Source organism: Cervus canadensis, chromosome 13 (genome assembly GCF_019320065.1).
Source record: "Cervus canadensis isolate Bull #8, Minnesota chromosome 13, ASM1932006v1, whole genome shotgun sequence".
NCBI classification, from domain to species: Eukaryota; Metazoa; Chordata; class Mammalia; order Artiodactyla; family Cervidae; genus Cervus; species Cervus canadensis.
In genome coordinates this window covers 59,044,893-59,061,519 of record NC_057398.1, presented here as the reverse complement: position 1 = coordinate 59,061,519, position 16,627 = coordinate 59,044,893, and the positions used below count along the sequence as shown (strand labels likewise).

The 16,627-nt window shown below is 36.9% G+C and overlaps 1 protein-coding gene across 1 annotated transcript in view; it reads right to left on the bottom strand.

The window, feature by feature from the left end:
• Positions 1–16,627, bottom strand: part of USH2A (usherin) — an 893,901-nt gene that overhangs the window by 624,704 nt on the left and 252,570 nt on the right. Inside the window, exon 21 of the mRNA XM_043484771.1 lies at positions 11,436–11,666. Within this exon, the coding sequence (XP_043340706.1) occupies positions 11,436–11,666 (231 nt within the window). The remainder of the gene's footprint in view (positions 1–11,435; positions 11,667–16,627) is intronic.

Sequence of the window (16,627 nt, the reverse complement as noted above, 5' to 3'; positions counted from 1 at the left end):
CTTTATTTTCTTGGGCTCCAAAATCACTGTGGACAGTGACTGCAGCCATGAAATTTAAAAAAGCTGGATCCTTGGAAGAAAAGCTATGACCAACCTAGATAGCATATTAAAAAGCAGAGACATGACTTTGCCAACAAAGGCTGTATAGTCAAAGCTTGGTTTTTTTAGTAGTCATATATGGATGTGAGAGTTGGATCATAAAGAAAATTGTGCACCAAATAATTGGTGTTTACGAACTGTGGTGTTGAAGAAGGCTCTTGAGAGTCCCTTGGACTGAAAGGAGATCAAAACAGTCAATCCTAAGGGAAATCAATGCTGAGTATTCATTGGAAGGACTGATGCTGAAGTTGAAGTTCCAATACTTTGGCCACCAGATGCCAAGAGCTGACTTACTGGAAAAGACACTGATGCTGGGAAAGATTGAAGGCAGGAGGAGAAGGGGATGACAGAGGATGAGATGGTTGGATGGCATCACCAACTCAAAGGACATAAGTTTGAGCAAACTCAGGGAGATTGTGAAAGAGAAGGAAGGCAGGCATGCTGCAGTCCATGGAGTTGCAAAGAGTTGGGCATGACTGAGTGACTAATCAACAACAAAGGTATTAATCAGGTAATAAGAAAAGAAGTGCTTGCTACTAAAGGAAGGCATGTCAGGCAAAGGTATCAATATCTCCAAAAATCTAGGCCTCCAAGAGAGTGTGGTATATTCAAGTAGCTGGGACTGAAACATAGACACAGACCTGGAGAGTCACCTAGGAAGTATACAAAGAGGTGAAGCTGATTGGTAAGAAAGTAAGCAGAAGAGAGTTTATGGGGCATCTTATTAAGAAACTTATAAAAGGTTTTAAGCAAGAGGATGATAAGAAAGGTAATTAATTTGAATAAACAGTCTGTAAAGGAGTCAAAGTTTTGACTTAGAAACCCACAACATAGACCTGGATGAGGAAGTAGCCATAGGACTAGTGGATATTTCCAAGAAATATATCAGAGTTATAACGGCTGGTGGAGGACCAATTAACAGACCATGAGGAAGGGAGTGAGAAGCACTGTTTAGAGACATTTCCCAGGTGACTGTCTCAGATACCCAGTTATATTCACTTTGGTAAACACAGTGGTAAACCTAGAAGAAGGAACAGGCTGGGGGAGGGTTGGATATGAAGAGGCTGAGAAGTCAAGAAAGAGGCATCTACATTTGTTTTCCATTTTCTGCCTCGTTTAATGGGAGAAGCATTAAATTATTCATTTTTTTAAGCTTCCCACAAGTCCTTATCTTTCATTTATCAAATTCTCCTATGACCCAGTTTATTTGTGAGGATGACATGGCCACCATTGCCAGGATGACTCATCACCTAAATGACTAAACAGGTATATCTTCTTTTTCCCTCCTCCTGCCTTTCTTGTGAGGTTGCACTTAAAGTCAAAGAGACCCCAAAGACAGACTGTGCCTCAGTCCAGAGAATGTACATAACTGAGTTTCCTTTCCTGAATCTCCAAACAAATACCTGAGGGATATGTTTGTGAGCTTTCTTCAACGTGTCCTTCATAGTATCACTTGATATTTCCGTACTGCAATGGAACTCTTCATGCATGATCTCGTAAACATTTCTTCAGACCACTAAAATTCAGATTTTGAAAGATCCAGAATTTTGACAATGATATTACTGGAATTCTTTCTATCTGATTGGAAATGAGGATAATCTTTTTTCCCCAAAAATATTTTAACCTACAATTATGTATATGTATTTTTTTCAAAAATTTTAAATTGCAGTATAGTGGATTTACAGAGTTACTTTTTCTGCTGTAGAGCAAAGTGATTCAGGTAAACATATAGACACATTCTTTGTTATATTCTTTTCCATTATGTTTTATCACAGAATATTGAATATAGTCCCCTATACTATATAATAGGATGTTGTGTTTATCCATCCTTTATATAATAGTTTGCATTTGCTAACCCCAAACTTCTAACCCCCACCCCCACTCCCTTGGCAACCACAAATTTGTTCTCTATGTCTGAGTCTGTTTCTGCTTTGTAGATAAATTTTCATTTGTGTCATATTTTAGATTTCACATAGAAGTGATCTCACATAGTATTTGTCTTTCTCTTTCTGACTTATGAAGTTAATCATTATTTTGTGGATGTTACATTTATCCTAACTTATATAAAATAATTTTAACTACAGATCTTTAAATATGTTTAATTTATCCTGAGAAAACACATACAAAATTATTCATTTTATTAAATCAAATAGCAATCACCTTCATAGACACTAGTTTTGCTATCACTACTGACCATTATGATTCTTTTTCCACTGTAAGTTCCTTTCCACCCATTTAAATTGGATGAAAAGAGAACTAAAATTACTCTCTTATTGATGCTGAATGTTATTAAGAGACAGAAAGAAATATTTTTCTTTCACAATGAAGCCTTAAAGAAGATTCCAAAATGGCCAACATATTGTAACAAAAAGACACTGGACAATTTAAGTACTATAGGTAAATTTGAGACTACTAGGCAACCTGGGAACGGGGTGGGAAGTGTTTGTTTGAGAATATGGAATGAGTGCGTGTGAACACATGTACAGTAGTATATCAGGCAACAATACACCTTTATTTGGTAATACAAGAGATGGGGAAAACAGATGCTTTAAACTGGTTAAAAGAGCATTAGCAGCTAACAAAAATAGTTTATTGCAAGGAAAAGATTATTCTGTTGTATTGACATGGTCAGTGTTGGGCTGGATTTCTGGCCACCGAAGACTCTTTTGAGCAGAAAAGATGCTATTTCAATATATTTTAAGTTATCAAGCATTACTGCCTACGTTCTTGTGTTGTGTTTCTCTCCCTTCTTTTATCTGAGCTCCTTTCCACTTATCTTTAGGATTCCTAGCATTAGGGCAGAGGACAGAAAAATGCTTCATTAATTATGAAATTATGTATTAATCTTTTTTGGAGCCAAGGAGAGGCAAACTTTAGACCAGGAATAGGCAAACTACCAGCCTGCTGCCCATTTTTGTAAAGAAAATCTTTTTGGAACATGGCTACCCTTCTTTGTTCACACAGTGTCGATGGCTGCTTTCATGTGACCGTGACAGAACTGAGAAGCTGTGACAGAGATCTCGTGGCCCACACAGTCAAAACCACTGTCTGGACCTTTAGAGGAGAATTTCATAACCCTCTGCTCTAGACTGATTTGAGAGAAGTTTACAGAAAAGGAAGGGTTCTTCATGCAAAGGCAAGTTTGTAATGTCATTCATTTTGACCATCTCAGCAAAATCAAACCCCCCCAAAAGGTATAAAAATTTTGATGAGAGAAAAAGTCCTGGTGAAATGATTGTTTCATGAAATCTGAGATAAAATTCTGAAGTGAAACAATTTACTTGCAGACCAACCTACTGTTAACTTTCCAAACACAAAGCAACATTACAGAAATGTGCTTCAAAATTAGTCACCTTAAATATGCAAGATTAAAACAAATGCAGTCCTCTGAAACCGGCCTTTCTGATGGATACGAAAAAACACAATCTTCTCCCATCCTTCAATATCATCTGAAAGCATTTCTAAGAGCTTACTGTACCTCTCTACCAAAGGTAATAAAAATAAAACAATCTTAATAGTCACTTCTATCTCTAGTTATCATGGGTTAGTTTGACTTCTTTTATTCTAAGAATATGCCTGTCATCCTTTTCCCTCTCAGTCAATAAAGATGAGCTCAACAGACAGTCACGCCTCTTCTGATTCACATCAGAAACACCCAGGAGCTCTCATTATTGCTTGAGCTCCATTTCTTCACTTTGCTCCCAAGTTCTGCATTCTTACTCTTGCCTTTATTTTTCTATATCATTAATGCCTGCTCTTTAAACTGGTAGGCCATATAGTTGATGCATATATTTGCTTTTCAACAAATGATTTGGCTGAAATCTAACATCAAAGCTTAAATAAATTTGTAGTTTACATCTGCTTTGAAAAGACTTGGCATTTTATTTAGTGTTTTCTTTATTTTCTTTCAGAACTTTCTGGCAAAACTATTTGCTCTTAGACAGAGGAAAACAAATAGTGGGACACCAAGGGTATTGAAGGTCAGAATTAATATGCTTTTACTAATTAGTGTATCTGAAGAAGTTTGCCCTACTTACACCTTCACTATAACTGCTTAGAATCAGCTTTCCTTTAATGTGGTGTTTTAGTGTCTCAGTTCACTAAAAATAATACAAGAATAATAAAGCATAAATATCATATAGGAAAAATATAAAATATATGCTTTTAAAAGATATTGATTTGGGGGTTGCATTTCTCTCTTTATGAGTCAGTAATTAATTATATTTCTGGATCCTAAAGCATTTAGTTCAGCCATTTTAGGGAAGGCAAATACCAAGAGACTAAACTGTAAGACAATCATTTGGTGTCCTTGAACAGCATTATTATGAAGAAAGTGTACAGAGTTCTCATCTGCAAGATATTCAACATCAGTAATCACATTTTTCATGAAGACAAATAAAAGGGAATTACATCCAGGTGCACATGTGTGCTCATCTCCCCAGTGGGTTGCTACAAAGATCTCCCCAAAGGCAGTTCCTGAATTCTGGGCAGGGTCACCAGTAAAGACAGTTTAAAAGGCTGGTGTGATTGGCATCTGGATACTACAATAGTCAAACCTTCCCCCAAATGATCATGGACCTGTTTTCGCTAATAGGAAAAAAAAGTGACAAGGAGAGAGAGGGTCACCTTTGGAATGCCAATCTGAGCAGTATTATAGTTTTCTATTTTCACCAAGTTCCGTTTGGATTACTAGTGAAATTCTTTTTGTAAGTGGATTTACTCTGCAATCCTGAAAATAAGCAAAACAATTTTTTTTTCCTCCAGAATTCCTGTTACTGTTTTGGAAAGACAAAGTACTGTTAACCCATGCAACCCGGGGAATAATTCATTATGAGTGTGCACACTATTTTCTAGTTCTAAAATCATGATCATGAAATTATGTTGAACTTAGGTCTTCTTTAAACCCTCTGATATAACCCAAGATTTGAGTATCCATTTTATATTGAGCAATTTTCCCCATATCACTTAAGTTATTCCTAGAATTTGCCCCATAAATTCTTCGGATTAGTAGAGAAAAAGAACAAACTTATGTTAATCCTAAATTGTGAATGTGGTGGTTTGAATATTTTTTGTCATTGCTCTTCTTGGGATTGGAATGAAAACTGACCTCTTCCAGTCCTGAGGCCATTGCTGAGTTTTCCAAATTTGCTGGCATATTGAGTGCATCACTTTAAAAGCATCATTTTTTAGGATTTGAAATAGCTCAGCTGGAATTCTATCACCTCCACTAGCTTTATTCGTGTCCTAAGGCCCACTTGACTTCACACTCAACTAGACTGAATCATAGAAAAAGCAAGGGAATTCCAGAAAAACATCTGCTTCATTGCACTAAAACCTTTAACTGTATGGATCACAAAAAACTGTGGGAAATACCTAAAGAGAGGGGAATACCAGGCCACCTTACTTGTCTCCTGAGAAACCTGTATGCAGGTCAAAAAGCAACAGTTAGAACCAGACATGGAACAACGAACTGGTTCAAATTTGGGAAAGGAGTATGTCAAGGCTGTATACTGTCACCCTGCTTATTTAACTTACATGCAGAGTCCATCATGAGAAATGCTGGACTGGATGAAACACAAGCTGGACTCAAGATTACCAGGAGAAATATCAATAACTTCAGATATGCAGATGACGTCATGGTGATGGCAGAGAGCAAAGAGGAACTAAAGAGCCTTTTGATGAAGATGAAAGAGGAGAGTGTGAAAAAGCTGGCTTAAAACTCAATATACAAAACACTAAGATCATGGCACCTGGTCCCATCACTTCACGGCAAATGGTTGGGGAAACAATAGAAACAATGACAGACTTTATTTTCTTGGGCTCCAAAATCACTGCAGATGGTGACTGCAGCCATGAAATCAAAAGAAGCTTGCTCCTCGGAAGAAAAGATATGACAAACCCAGACAGCATATTACAAAGCAGAGAGATCATTTTGCCAACAAATGTCCATCTAGTCAAAGATATAGTTTTTCCAGTAGTCATGTACGGATGTGAGAGTTGGACCATAAAGAAGACTGAGTGCCAAAGAATTGATGTATTTCAACTGTGGTGCAGGACAAGACTCTTGAGAGTCCCTTGGACTGCAAGGAGATCCAACCAGTCCATCCTAAAGGAGATTAGTCCTGGGTGTTCATTGAGAGGATTAATGCTGAAGCTGATGCTCCAATACTTCGGCCACCTGATGCAAAGAGCCAACTCAGTGGAAAAGCCTCTGATGCTGAGAAAGATTGAGGGCAGGAGGAGAAAGGGACGACAGAGGAAGAGATAACAGGATAGCATCTTTGACTCAGTGGACATGAGTTTGAGCAAACTCTGGGAGACAGTGAAGGACAGGGAAGCCTAGAATGCCACAGTTCATGGGGTCGCAAAGAATAGGACATGATTGAGAGACTGAATAACAACAACAAATTGTGAATATATTATATGAAAGAATGATAACAAAACAATTAAATCTAAGTGTTTTTAATCTCACAGATGCCTCAGCAATAACTTCTATTTCGAATTTTTGAGCCTACTTAAATATCCTATGCTTATCGATTTGGAATTTTACAAGTTAAAGGAACTGACCATTCAGTGCAAGCCTCAGGTTAACAGATGAGCATGACTAGACCCACATGAAAGTAGTTTATCCAATGTCTCAACACTAGGTAGATTCATTTAACTGTTTTCAGTAACACATTAAATATCACATTTTAATATAGAAATTGCATATTACTCATGCCCCAGATATGACATTTAGGCAAACATATGTGCAGCAGGAGATGAATTAACAGAATAATGATTTTACAAATTGCATTAGATTTTATAAAATCTGTCTCATAGTAGGTATTATAAATATTTGTTAAATGAGTAATAGCTGATAGCTAATATTGAATGATTATAAACTTATCTATGTGGCAGACACTGTGCAAAGTTTATTGGATGAGCTATCCCCTTTAATACTAATCTATTTGCTTGATATCAATATTGTAAGTAGTAGTATGTCAATTTTAATAAAAGGAAAAAGAGGCAAACAGATGATTAAGTGGTTTGTCTAATTACATTTAACTAACAAATAATAGGGCTTAGATCTGCAACATTTCTGTTAGTCTGCTTCCAAATCCCTTATTCTTAATTGTAAAGAAAAGGGGGGGTGTTATTTATACTATGATGCAAATGACTGATAATATACCCTTCCTAAAAATTAGACCTTTGAAAGAATATTTGTATCAGAAAGGAAAAAGACTAATAACAGATTGTAAAAAAGATTCACCTGGTTCATTTTTCAACCCCAAAGTAGACTTTGACAGAGTTCATTTATATTACTAAGCTTAATGATTTCTATATTGAGCAACAAAAACATATACTGAAGTATTTGAATTGATACTTGAGTTTTTTTCATTCTACCATTTGAGGTAAAAATATTTAAAGCAAATATATGGAAGAGGAGGGAGTTATATGAGAGATTTATTTCTGAACTATAGTAATAAGATAATTTATACTGAGACTTTCCACATATTTCTATGGCCATGAAACATGTTGTGAATATATTTACAAATCCTGTTATTGATGGGTGAAATCTCACATTTTTCTTATATAAAATACATATAAAAATACACATCATTGTATATTTGTGTTTGAGTTATTTGATATCTCCATTCATATTTCAGGAATCATTTTTAGTTAGAGTTTGAGATTTTGAACTGAATCAAAATAAAAGATATCTGACTTCTTCTTATAATTATTCACTTTTTAAATATAATTCATCTTAGAGATGTCCAGGATTTGCTCATTAAATTTGCCTCAGAATATAGAAATTGCATGAAATTTATAGGAACATGAGTTGAAAGCACTGTTTGAGGCAGAGCACTTCAGCACATTTAAAATAATTTTGTTCAGTGTTACAAAAATCTAGTTTTAGGAACCCTCTAGAATTAATTGATACAGAAAAAAAATAATCTCACTCCCAGAAGTCTTTAGGGATACAAGTAAATAAATAATTCCAATACTATTATATTTTTTTGTTACTTGAAAGGGCTTCCCATTTGGTGCTGGTGGTAAAGAATCTACCTGCCAATGCAGGAGACACAGGTTCTATCTCTGGGTCAGGAAAACCCCCTGGAGTAGGAAATGGCAACCTCTTCCAGTATTCGTGTCTGGAGAATTCCATGGTCAGAAGAGCCTGGTGAGCTACAATCCATGGGGTCGCAAAGAGTCAGGCATGACTGAATCAACATAGCATGCACATTACTTGAAAAGCCAAAAACCAAAAGACAAATCCAAAAAATTTAGCAGTATTGGGTAAGGCCTACTACTTGGGTGATCATTACTTCGCCTTCCACCCTCATTTATTACTTTTAGATACTTCTTGTTCTGTACCTTCTAAAGAACTATCCAAGGTTGCTCACTTCCCCTCTAGCAAAGTACCAGCTTTTGTACCAGAAGACTCCAAATTCACATTTCAATTCAGCAGCTGTGGCAATTTGGGGGACCCAGTTACTGGAGCTGCATTTCCTCAAAATCCAGGAGAGGGAAAATATCTACCTTCCAGGGTTGTAGAGGGAATGAATGACAGAATGTACAAGGAAAACAAATGTGCAAAGCTAACTATACACTTACCTTTCTACATAAGAAGATACAAGTTAAAGCATTGAAACAAGTATACTGTCAAGGGTGAAACAGATCGCCAGCCCAGGTTGGATGCATGAGACAAGTGCTCAGGGCTGGTGCACTGGGATGACCCAGAGGGATGGGATGGGGAGGGAGGCGGGAGGGGGGATCGGGATGGGGAACACATGTAAATCCATGGCTGATTCATGTCAATGTATGGCAAAAACCACTACAATATTGTAAAGCAATTAGCCTCCAACTAATAAAAATAAATGGAAAAAAAAAAAAAGGAAAGCTATTAAGTTGCTCTTGTACACTTATCTTGCTTGGCTCGTTGATTGGGTAAATTTAGTTAAACCATGACCCAACTCAATAAAAGTATCCAACCAAACCTGCCAGGTAAGCCAAAGGGTCAAACCAATAAATAACTTGATGGAGACCTGGTTACTTTCAAAGTTAAGACAGCCTTCAAAGCAAGCCACGCGGCTCATACAAAGGAGCAAGCGAGGCCCCAAAACGTGCCTAAATGCAGGAGAACTGCTTATTCTCCAGAAATCACCAAAGCTCCCGGGAGTCGTTCAAGCCAAAATTGTGATCTCCCTGCCTTGTCCTTCAGATGATGTGGACTCCAAACACATTTTCTGTGCAGCTGGAGTCTTTGTTACAGACAGAAGGATCCTGCTTCGTGAGGCCGGTGTTTATGGCCTAACTTTTTTAAAGAGGAATTTGGAAAACTTCCCAGACGCTGCATCTGCCCCTAGCCCATGCACCTCGGAGTCTGAGGCCGGCGAGGGAGGCAGCGCAGACGACTAAATTTATTAACGGTGGATGGGCCACTCTGTCTTTTCACAGCAACAGCAGTAGGTGATCCCATCGAAAATCTGTCTGCTGGCTAGCTAGCAAATCCAAGCTGACATGCCTGCCGCAGCGCTACCCAGATGAATGGCAAGAAGGCTGATTCCTCAAAGAAACACATCACAAGCCAAAGGCTGGACCAGGAAGGCAGTTCCAGCTCCATCCAAGAGAAAGTCTTTTACTTTCTACCCACAGGTTCTTTTCTAGATACCTATGTTTTCTTTTTTTTTTTAGTTTTCTCACTAAGCTTTATTTTTTCTATAAATTTATTCATTTTAATTGGAGGCTAATTACAGTATTGTAGTGGTTTTGCCATAGATTGACATGAATCAGCCACGGGTGTTTTTCTTTCCTTTCTTCAACTTTTAGGAATAGTAAGCAGAAGTTGAGTGGTAAACTATGTACTATGAGGGGAGCTCAGTGATTGAATTTCTAATACTCAGGGAGGAGCTGGATGTACTAGGCCAGTGGTTACTCTTAATATATTAATCTTTATATATCACAGCTAGAGCATAATCATGATTCATTGCAAACACACATCAGCAGCCAGCCTCACATAAAAGCAAACTATTTACTACTTTAAGTAAAAATAAAATGATACACAAGCTACGTTTCAGAGCTCAAGTTCCATTTCATTGTCCTCAACATTTGCAATATTTGAAAGTCCAGCTATTGCTCCAAAATTATGTTCTCAGGAGTTAAATTAATATCATTCTGAGTTTATAGAATCATATATATTATACACTTTATAAATTCTTTAAAAAGTGGTAAACTATGTACTATGAATAGTTACTATTTTCTATACCTACAGTCAAATAGTGCTTCTAAAAACTGTAATTCATAGAGCAAAAGACTTCCAGACTATAATACGTGTCAAATCAGGAACTGAGCGAGACACACGAGGTTAGCTCACACAGTGAGGGTTGGATCTTGTGTTAGATGAATTGGGAGATTGGGACTGACATATATGTACTATGATACCATGTATAAAATGGATAGTTGACGAGAACCTACAGTATAGCTCAGGGAACTTTACGTAGTTGTCTGTAGTGCCCTAAATTGTATGGCAGTCCCAAACAGAGGGGATATATGGACACGTATAGCTGATTCACTTTGCTATACAGCAGAAATCAACAAAACATTGTAAGGTAACTATACTAGAATAAAAATTAATTGACAAAAGAAAGTAGAAAAAACAAGAAAATGTTTATATTTTACTGGGGATTTTTGCACTGGCTTTTATTTGAAAAATATTGTATTAAAATATTATGTACATGGACAACTGAGTTTTTGGTGCCTTAAATATTGTGCCTGACTTGCCTTACTCTACTTCTGACCCACAGAAGGTAGGCTTTCCCTGAAATTACTTTTTCCCATAATGCTCTCAATAGAACATAGGGTATGAACAGTTGTTACATTTAAAAACAAACAGTTACATCAAATAAGTACTAGGAATAGTTAAACAAAATTAAATAGATTTTTTACACTTCTTTTCAGAGACTGTAATAACTCAATGTGTACTAAGCATCTCCAACAGCATGGGGCATTTCTCAAACTCATTTGCCACAGAACTCTTTTCCACAAAGGAAGTGAATAATACTCTGAGGAACACATTCTGGTAAATAGCATCCAAGAATCACGTCCAGCGCAGACTTTGATCCAATAAGGCTGCCTTCCCACATCATTTTCTTCCCTCCACTTACCCCTTTTTTATCCCCCCAGAATACTAAAAAGAAAAGTATGTTGACACAATCAAGCTAAAGTGTAAAAAGACTACACTGGCATCTCTATAAACAGGCATAATAAAAACTCATTGTAAAGGAATATTAGAATAATAGAGAACACTTTGCGGCGTAGTGCCTCATAAGGAAAGTGACATCAAGCACGCTTACCCGTGAAGTCTGTATTGACTGGGTGGGTGGAGCCGGGGAACTTATAATATCCATGTCCTGTGAAGCGAGTCCCCTTTGTCACCACGGCCCTTGGAGCCGGAAGAGATGGCTCCCTCCTTTCCAGTTGATACACAGGAGAAGGCCCATTCTGCTCTTCAGGCGCCAGCCAGCTAAGACGCATGGTTGTGCTGTTGATTCCTTCAACCAGAGGCGGCCTCAGTTGGGCTGGTGCTAAATATTAGAAAACCCTTGTTACTTTCAAGAACTTGCCTTCCATCTCTAGACACTGATAAGTACATATATATTCACATGCACCTGTGTACATCATACGCCAAATCAATTATGGTCTCAAGGATTTCTATGGTTCTCAGAACTGAAAATACAAGACACAATTTGTATTAAAGGCAACCAAAGAAAATTTAAACAACTAACAAATGTTAAACAAAGTTTTATTGAACAAAATTTTTTCTTGTATTTTCTCTATTCTCTCTTGCTACCTAACAGACACTATATAGTCTATTGCTTCCCCACTCAGATTCCCCTTCCCAGGCACGTGCTTCAGGGCTCCATCTTCTGTGCTTGGTCTTTAGGGGCTCATGGCTGCTCCATTTTCTAGAGACTTAACCTGCCTGAGTGGAAGCTACAGGATCCCTTGTGAATCCTGCAGCCAGTGACTACCAGCCAATGGCTACAGGTCGCAAAGGGCAGAGTCCCTTGTCTTAATGTGGTATCAAGTCAGGGCTGCAATCCACAGAAGCCAAACAGGCAAAGGAAATGTTTGAAATGGGCTAGTTAGGGAGACAAGAGAAAGTGTGGGGACTGAGAAAAACCAGGTGGGGGGTGAATGGTCACCAATTCAGGCCAGCCAATGGATGACTAAGGAATGACGGCCCAATGTCGCCAAACCTTTTAGTCTGTTTTTTAAAAAGTCATTTTTTGTGTAATTTTCTGATTTTTTTAAAGCTTAGAAACTGGTCTAAATTAAAACAAACAAATAACAAAAGCTGCTCTGAAAACCAAACAAAGCATCCACGTGGAAGAAATGCACGTGAGAGCTCAGGGAGGTGCAAACTCTTCTCTGGGCACCGCAGACTTGGGGCAGCCTCAGGGTCCTGAAGAGACCACACGACCACTAGCAGGAGCCTGAGCCTCGGGCAGCCAGCACCCTGTGCTCACACACGTGCTGGGGCCACGGCATGATCTGAGGCCCAGGGACACTGGAAACTCTGTGGAGCCTCCTAGCAAATCTTCAGAGGGACAGAGTTAAGACTTCCCCTAAAACCTACTGGAAATGGATCAGATTAACAACTGAGTTGTTGAAAATGAAGGCCCGTTTTGATTTTTATTTTCTTAAAGAGTCTGTATGATGAGATTCATATCCACTGTAAATGTATCAGCTGGATTTGAGGGGTAAAAGTGAAGAAAAAAAATCACATGTCATAATCACTGAGCTTATTTACTGTGGACCCAAACTAAAGCTGTGGACTTTAATTTACACTTGTATTAACACAACCTTGTATAGGCACAAAGTCTTTGTCTGTTTCAATAAATGTGAATTAAAATGATGTGAATAAAAACAAATACCCTTAAACCAAGAAAACAAACTCACCTTAAATCAACTTAGAACAATTACCATTTGTTACTTTCTAGAAAGCTTGGCCAGCTTTCTAAAGAGAAACAATTGTGATTCTATTTTCACTTTTAGTAAAGAAGAAAGTGCGCTGAGCAAAAAGTTAAACAACTTAGATAATGAACAATTTTGTTCATCTCCTGCCACTGTGAACTATGTGATATTTTTATCCTTATATAAATTTATGCATGATTTCCTTTACTATTCTTTGCCAAAAATGAGCTAAATGGTGGGCTCTCAGAGATTTCATTCTATATGGTATGATTTTTCTTCAAAATAATCCAAAACAAAACAAAAAGCTAAGCCATGCAGAAATTTCTTCTCTCACTAAAGCTCATCTTCAGAGTTTGGAGTTCCATCCTTCTATTAACTCTTCAGCAAGCCATCACTGCTATAAGCTTAACTGGAAGGAAGGACTGTCAAAGATTTCTGAGTTTTGGGCTCAGGGAAGCAACGAAGGACCAATGAAATCTTTTTAGATTGTCTAAATTTTGCTACTTAGAAGCACAGAAGAGGAATTTTGAGTATTTCTGCTATGTTTTCTGTATTCCACTTAAGACTCCCTAATGATCTGGGATACAAAGACTTGAACACTTTAGTTTGAAAAATATTATCTATTTCAGAGATGTTCAATTGAACTTTCTCAGTGAAAATATTCTCAATTTGTACTGTCTAATACAATAAGCACTAGCCATATATGACTACTGAATACTTGATGTGTGTCTATTGAAACAAAGGGCTTGAACTTTTAATTTTATTAAGTAGCACTATATATAGCTACCATGTTGGACAGCAAAGACTTAGCAAATCACAAACTATATATATTTGATGTGTTAAAAATAGAAATTCCATTTTAACTATTTAGTGAAATTATTAATAAATCTCCTGTACTTCTTAATAGCAGAAGAATTTTATTATTTTTTATTTTAAAATTTAAAAAGATTTTTATTGGGGTATAGTTGATTTACAATATTGTATTAGTTTCTGCTGAACAGTAAAGTGAATCAGTTATTCACAAACTACTACTCTTTCTTTCTACTCTTTTTTTAAGATTCTTTTCCCATATAGGGGCTTCCGTAGTGGCTCAGATAGTAAAGAATCTGCCTGTAGTGCACAAGATCCGGGTTTGATTCCTGCTTCAGGAAGATCCCCTGGAGAAGGGAATGACAACCTACTGCAGTATTCTTGCCTGGAGAATTCCATGGACAGCAGAGCCTGGCGGGCTACAGTCCATGGGGTAGCAGAGTTGGACACGATGGAGTGACTAATACTATCACTTCTACTTTCCCATACAGGTCATTACATTGTGTTGAGAAGAGTTCCCTATGCTCTATAGTAGGTTCATGGTAGTTATCTGTCTTATGTCTAGTAGGGGATATATATCAACCCCAATACCCCAATTACCCCTTGCCCTTTTCCCCCTGGTACTCCAGTGTTCACTGCAGCACCGTTTACAATAGCCAGGACTTGGACACAATCTAAACATCATCAAAAGAGAAATGAAAAAAGAAGATGCAGTACATATATACAATAGAATATTATTCAGTCATAAAAAAGAATAAAACAAGGCCATTTGCAGCAATGTGAATGCACCTAGAGGATTGTCACACTGACTGAACGAAGTCAGAGAAACACAAATATCATATGATCGCACCTCTATGTAGAATCCAAAAAATACCTTACAAATGAAAGTATTTACAGAGACAGATGAAAACAAACTTATTCTTATTTAAAATCCACTTCATTCTCAAGGTCTCATCTGTTTGACATTTGATACTCTTTTACTTTACTTCAATCAACCAGCTGGAAGGAGATAATAAAGCTTTGTACCATTATTTTATTCAAAATTCTTTCCCCAATGATACATCACCCATAATCACTTCTTAATCAAGAATATAATTTCAGAATTGAACAAAGCAAAAGGAATGCTCAGTAGTTTTTTTTTGGGGGGGGTGTTTGTTTTAATATCTACTAAAATTGATAGCATGCAATTTTAAAAATATGACAAAATGATTATAATCAATAAGGACAATTCTGCATTGAGAATCCACTAAAATTAATGTTGACTATTTAAACTCTAACAAGTAGTCAAGCATCTTTTCTAGATTCACAGGAGAATTATTCCACTGAGCAATGACAATATTCTTAGGAAGTCAACTACAGAGGAGTGGAACTAGAATGTGTGTGTGTGTGTGTGTGTGTGTGTGTGTGTGTGTATTTTATTCACTTGTTTAAAAATAAATAAACACCTCTCAGCTGTCTTTTATAGTTTCACTTGGAGTCTCCAGCCCACAGGAAAGGATGAGCACTTAGTCATTATCTTCAGAGTTCCCTTAGTATCAGAAAGGGAATTTTCAGTCAACTAAATGAGACTGGTCTCATACACTTTCACAAGTATTAACAGAATGATAATAAGATAAACAGATACTCCTGAACTATTAAACACATGCATACAAACTTAGACTCACGAAGAGACCAGGGAATAAAAGATCACCAAGTGCGTGGATTATAGGCATAAATTTGTTAATCACAAAGCAATAAATTAAGAGACATTATGGAATTATGGAAAAGTCATTGGAACCTTCTAGAGATCATAATTTTCACATTTTGTTATCCAATTCTGCAAGATTTTAGAAAAACACTTCAAAATTATGTGCCTCGTGTTTCTCTCAGACAATATAAGAATAAATTTTCAGTAATACATCTTGAAAATAAAAGTTTTTAAAAACAATATAATTGTGTTAGGTTTTATAAGGCAAATTTCTATATAAGTACAAGGCACTATTATTACTAGCCAATAAAGTATCTTTCAGATTACATATTATAAAATGACTCAATTCATTCACACTCAGAATCTATCTGTATTTACTTAGAAAATTCTCTTATAGATGCAAACTTCAATATTCATCATTTCAAAGAATAACAAGATACAAATTCTGTTTCCACTTGGAATAAAATTACAATGCTGTTGTATTTTTTGCATTAGCTCTGTAATCCAATTTCTAGTCTTGCTCTTCTACTTATAATCATTCTTTTACAAAAAACTCTGTAATATATATTCTTTTTATGCAGCATTTATTACTTTATAGTCTGATTAATAGCATATCATAATGCATAAATTTACACTTGCAAAATTTATGTAGTGTGGAGTTTGAGCATCTTAGGATAAGAACTGAAGACTAAATGAGCAGAAGCTCTTGCTGATGACAGCTCTTTAAAATCGAATCCATGTTTTCAAGGAAGAGTTTGTTGTCTATGAAGGCTGCATGGCTGCGTCAATACCTTAAAGCATTCTCAACTACTAGGAAGATGGCAATCTAGAAATAAACAGCCTTTCCTCATTTCAGGGGTGTAAGGGGAACACTAATATATGACATCCTCAGGCATCTTGTCAGTGAAAAATGATTCTGACTTTTTCTCAGAGATGCAAAGCGTCACAGGAAATGTGATTTGCCAAATGCTTCTAGCCACAAACACCTGTGGAAAAGGGCACTGGGACCAGGACTCAGACATGATATCCAGGTTGATCATGAAGCCATGATTTTCCAGTTAGCAAGCACGC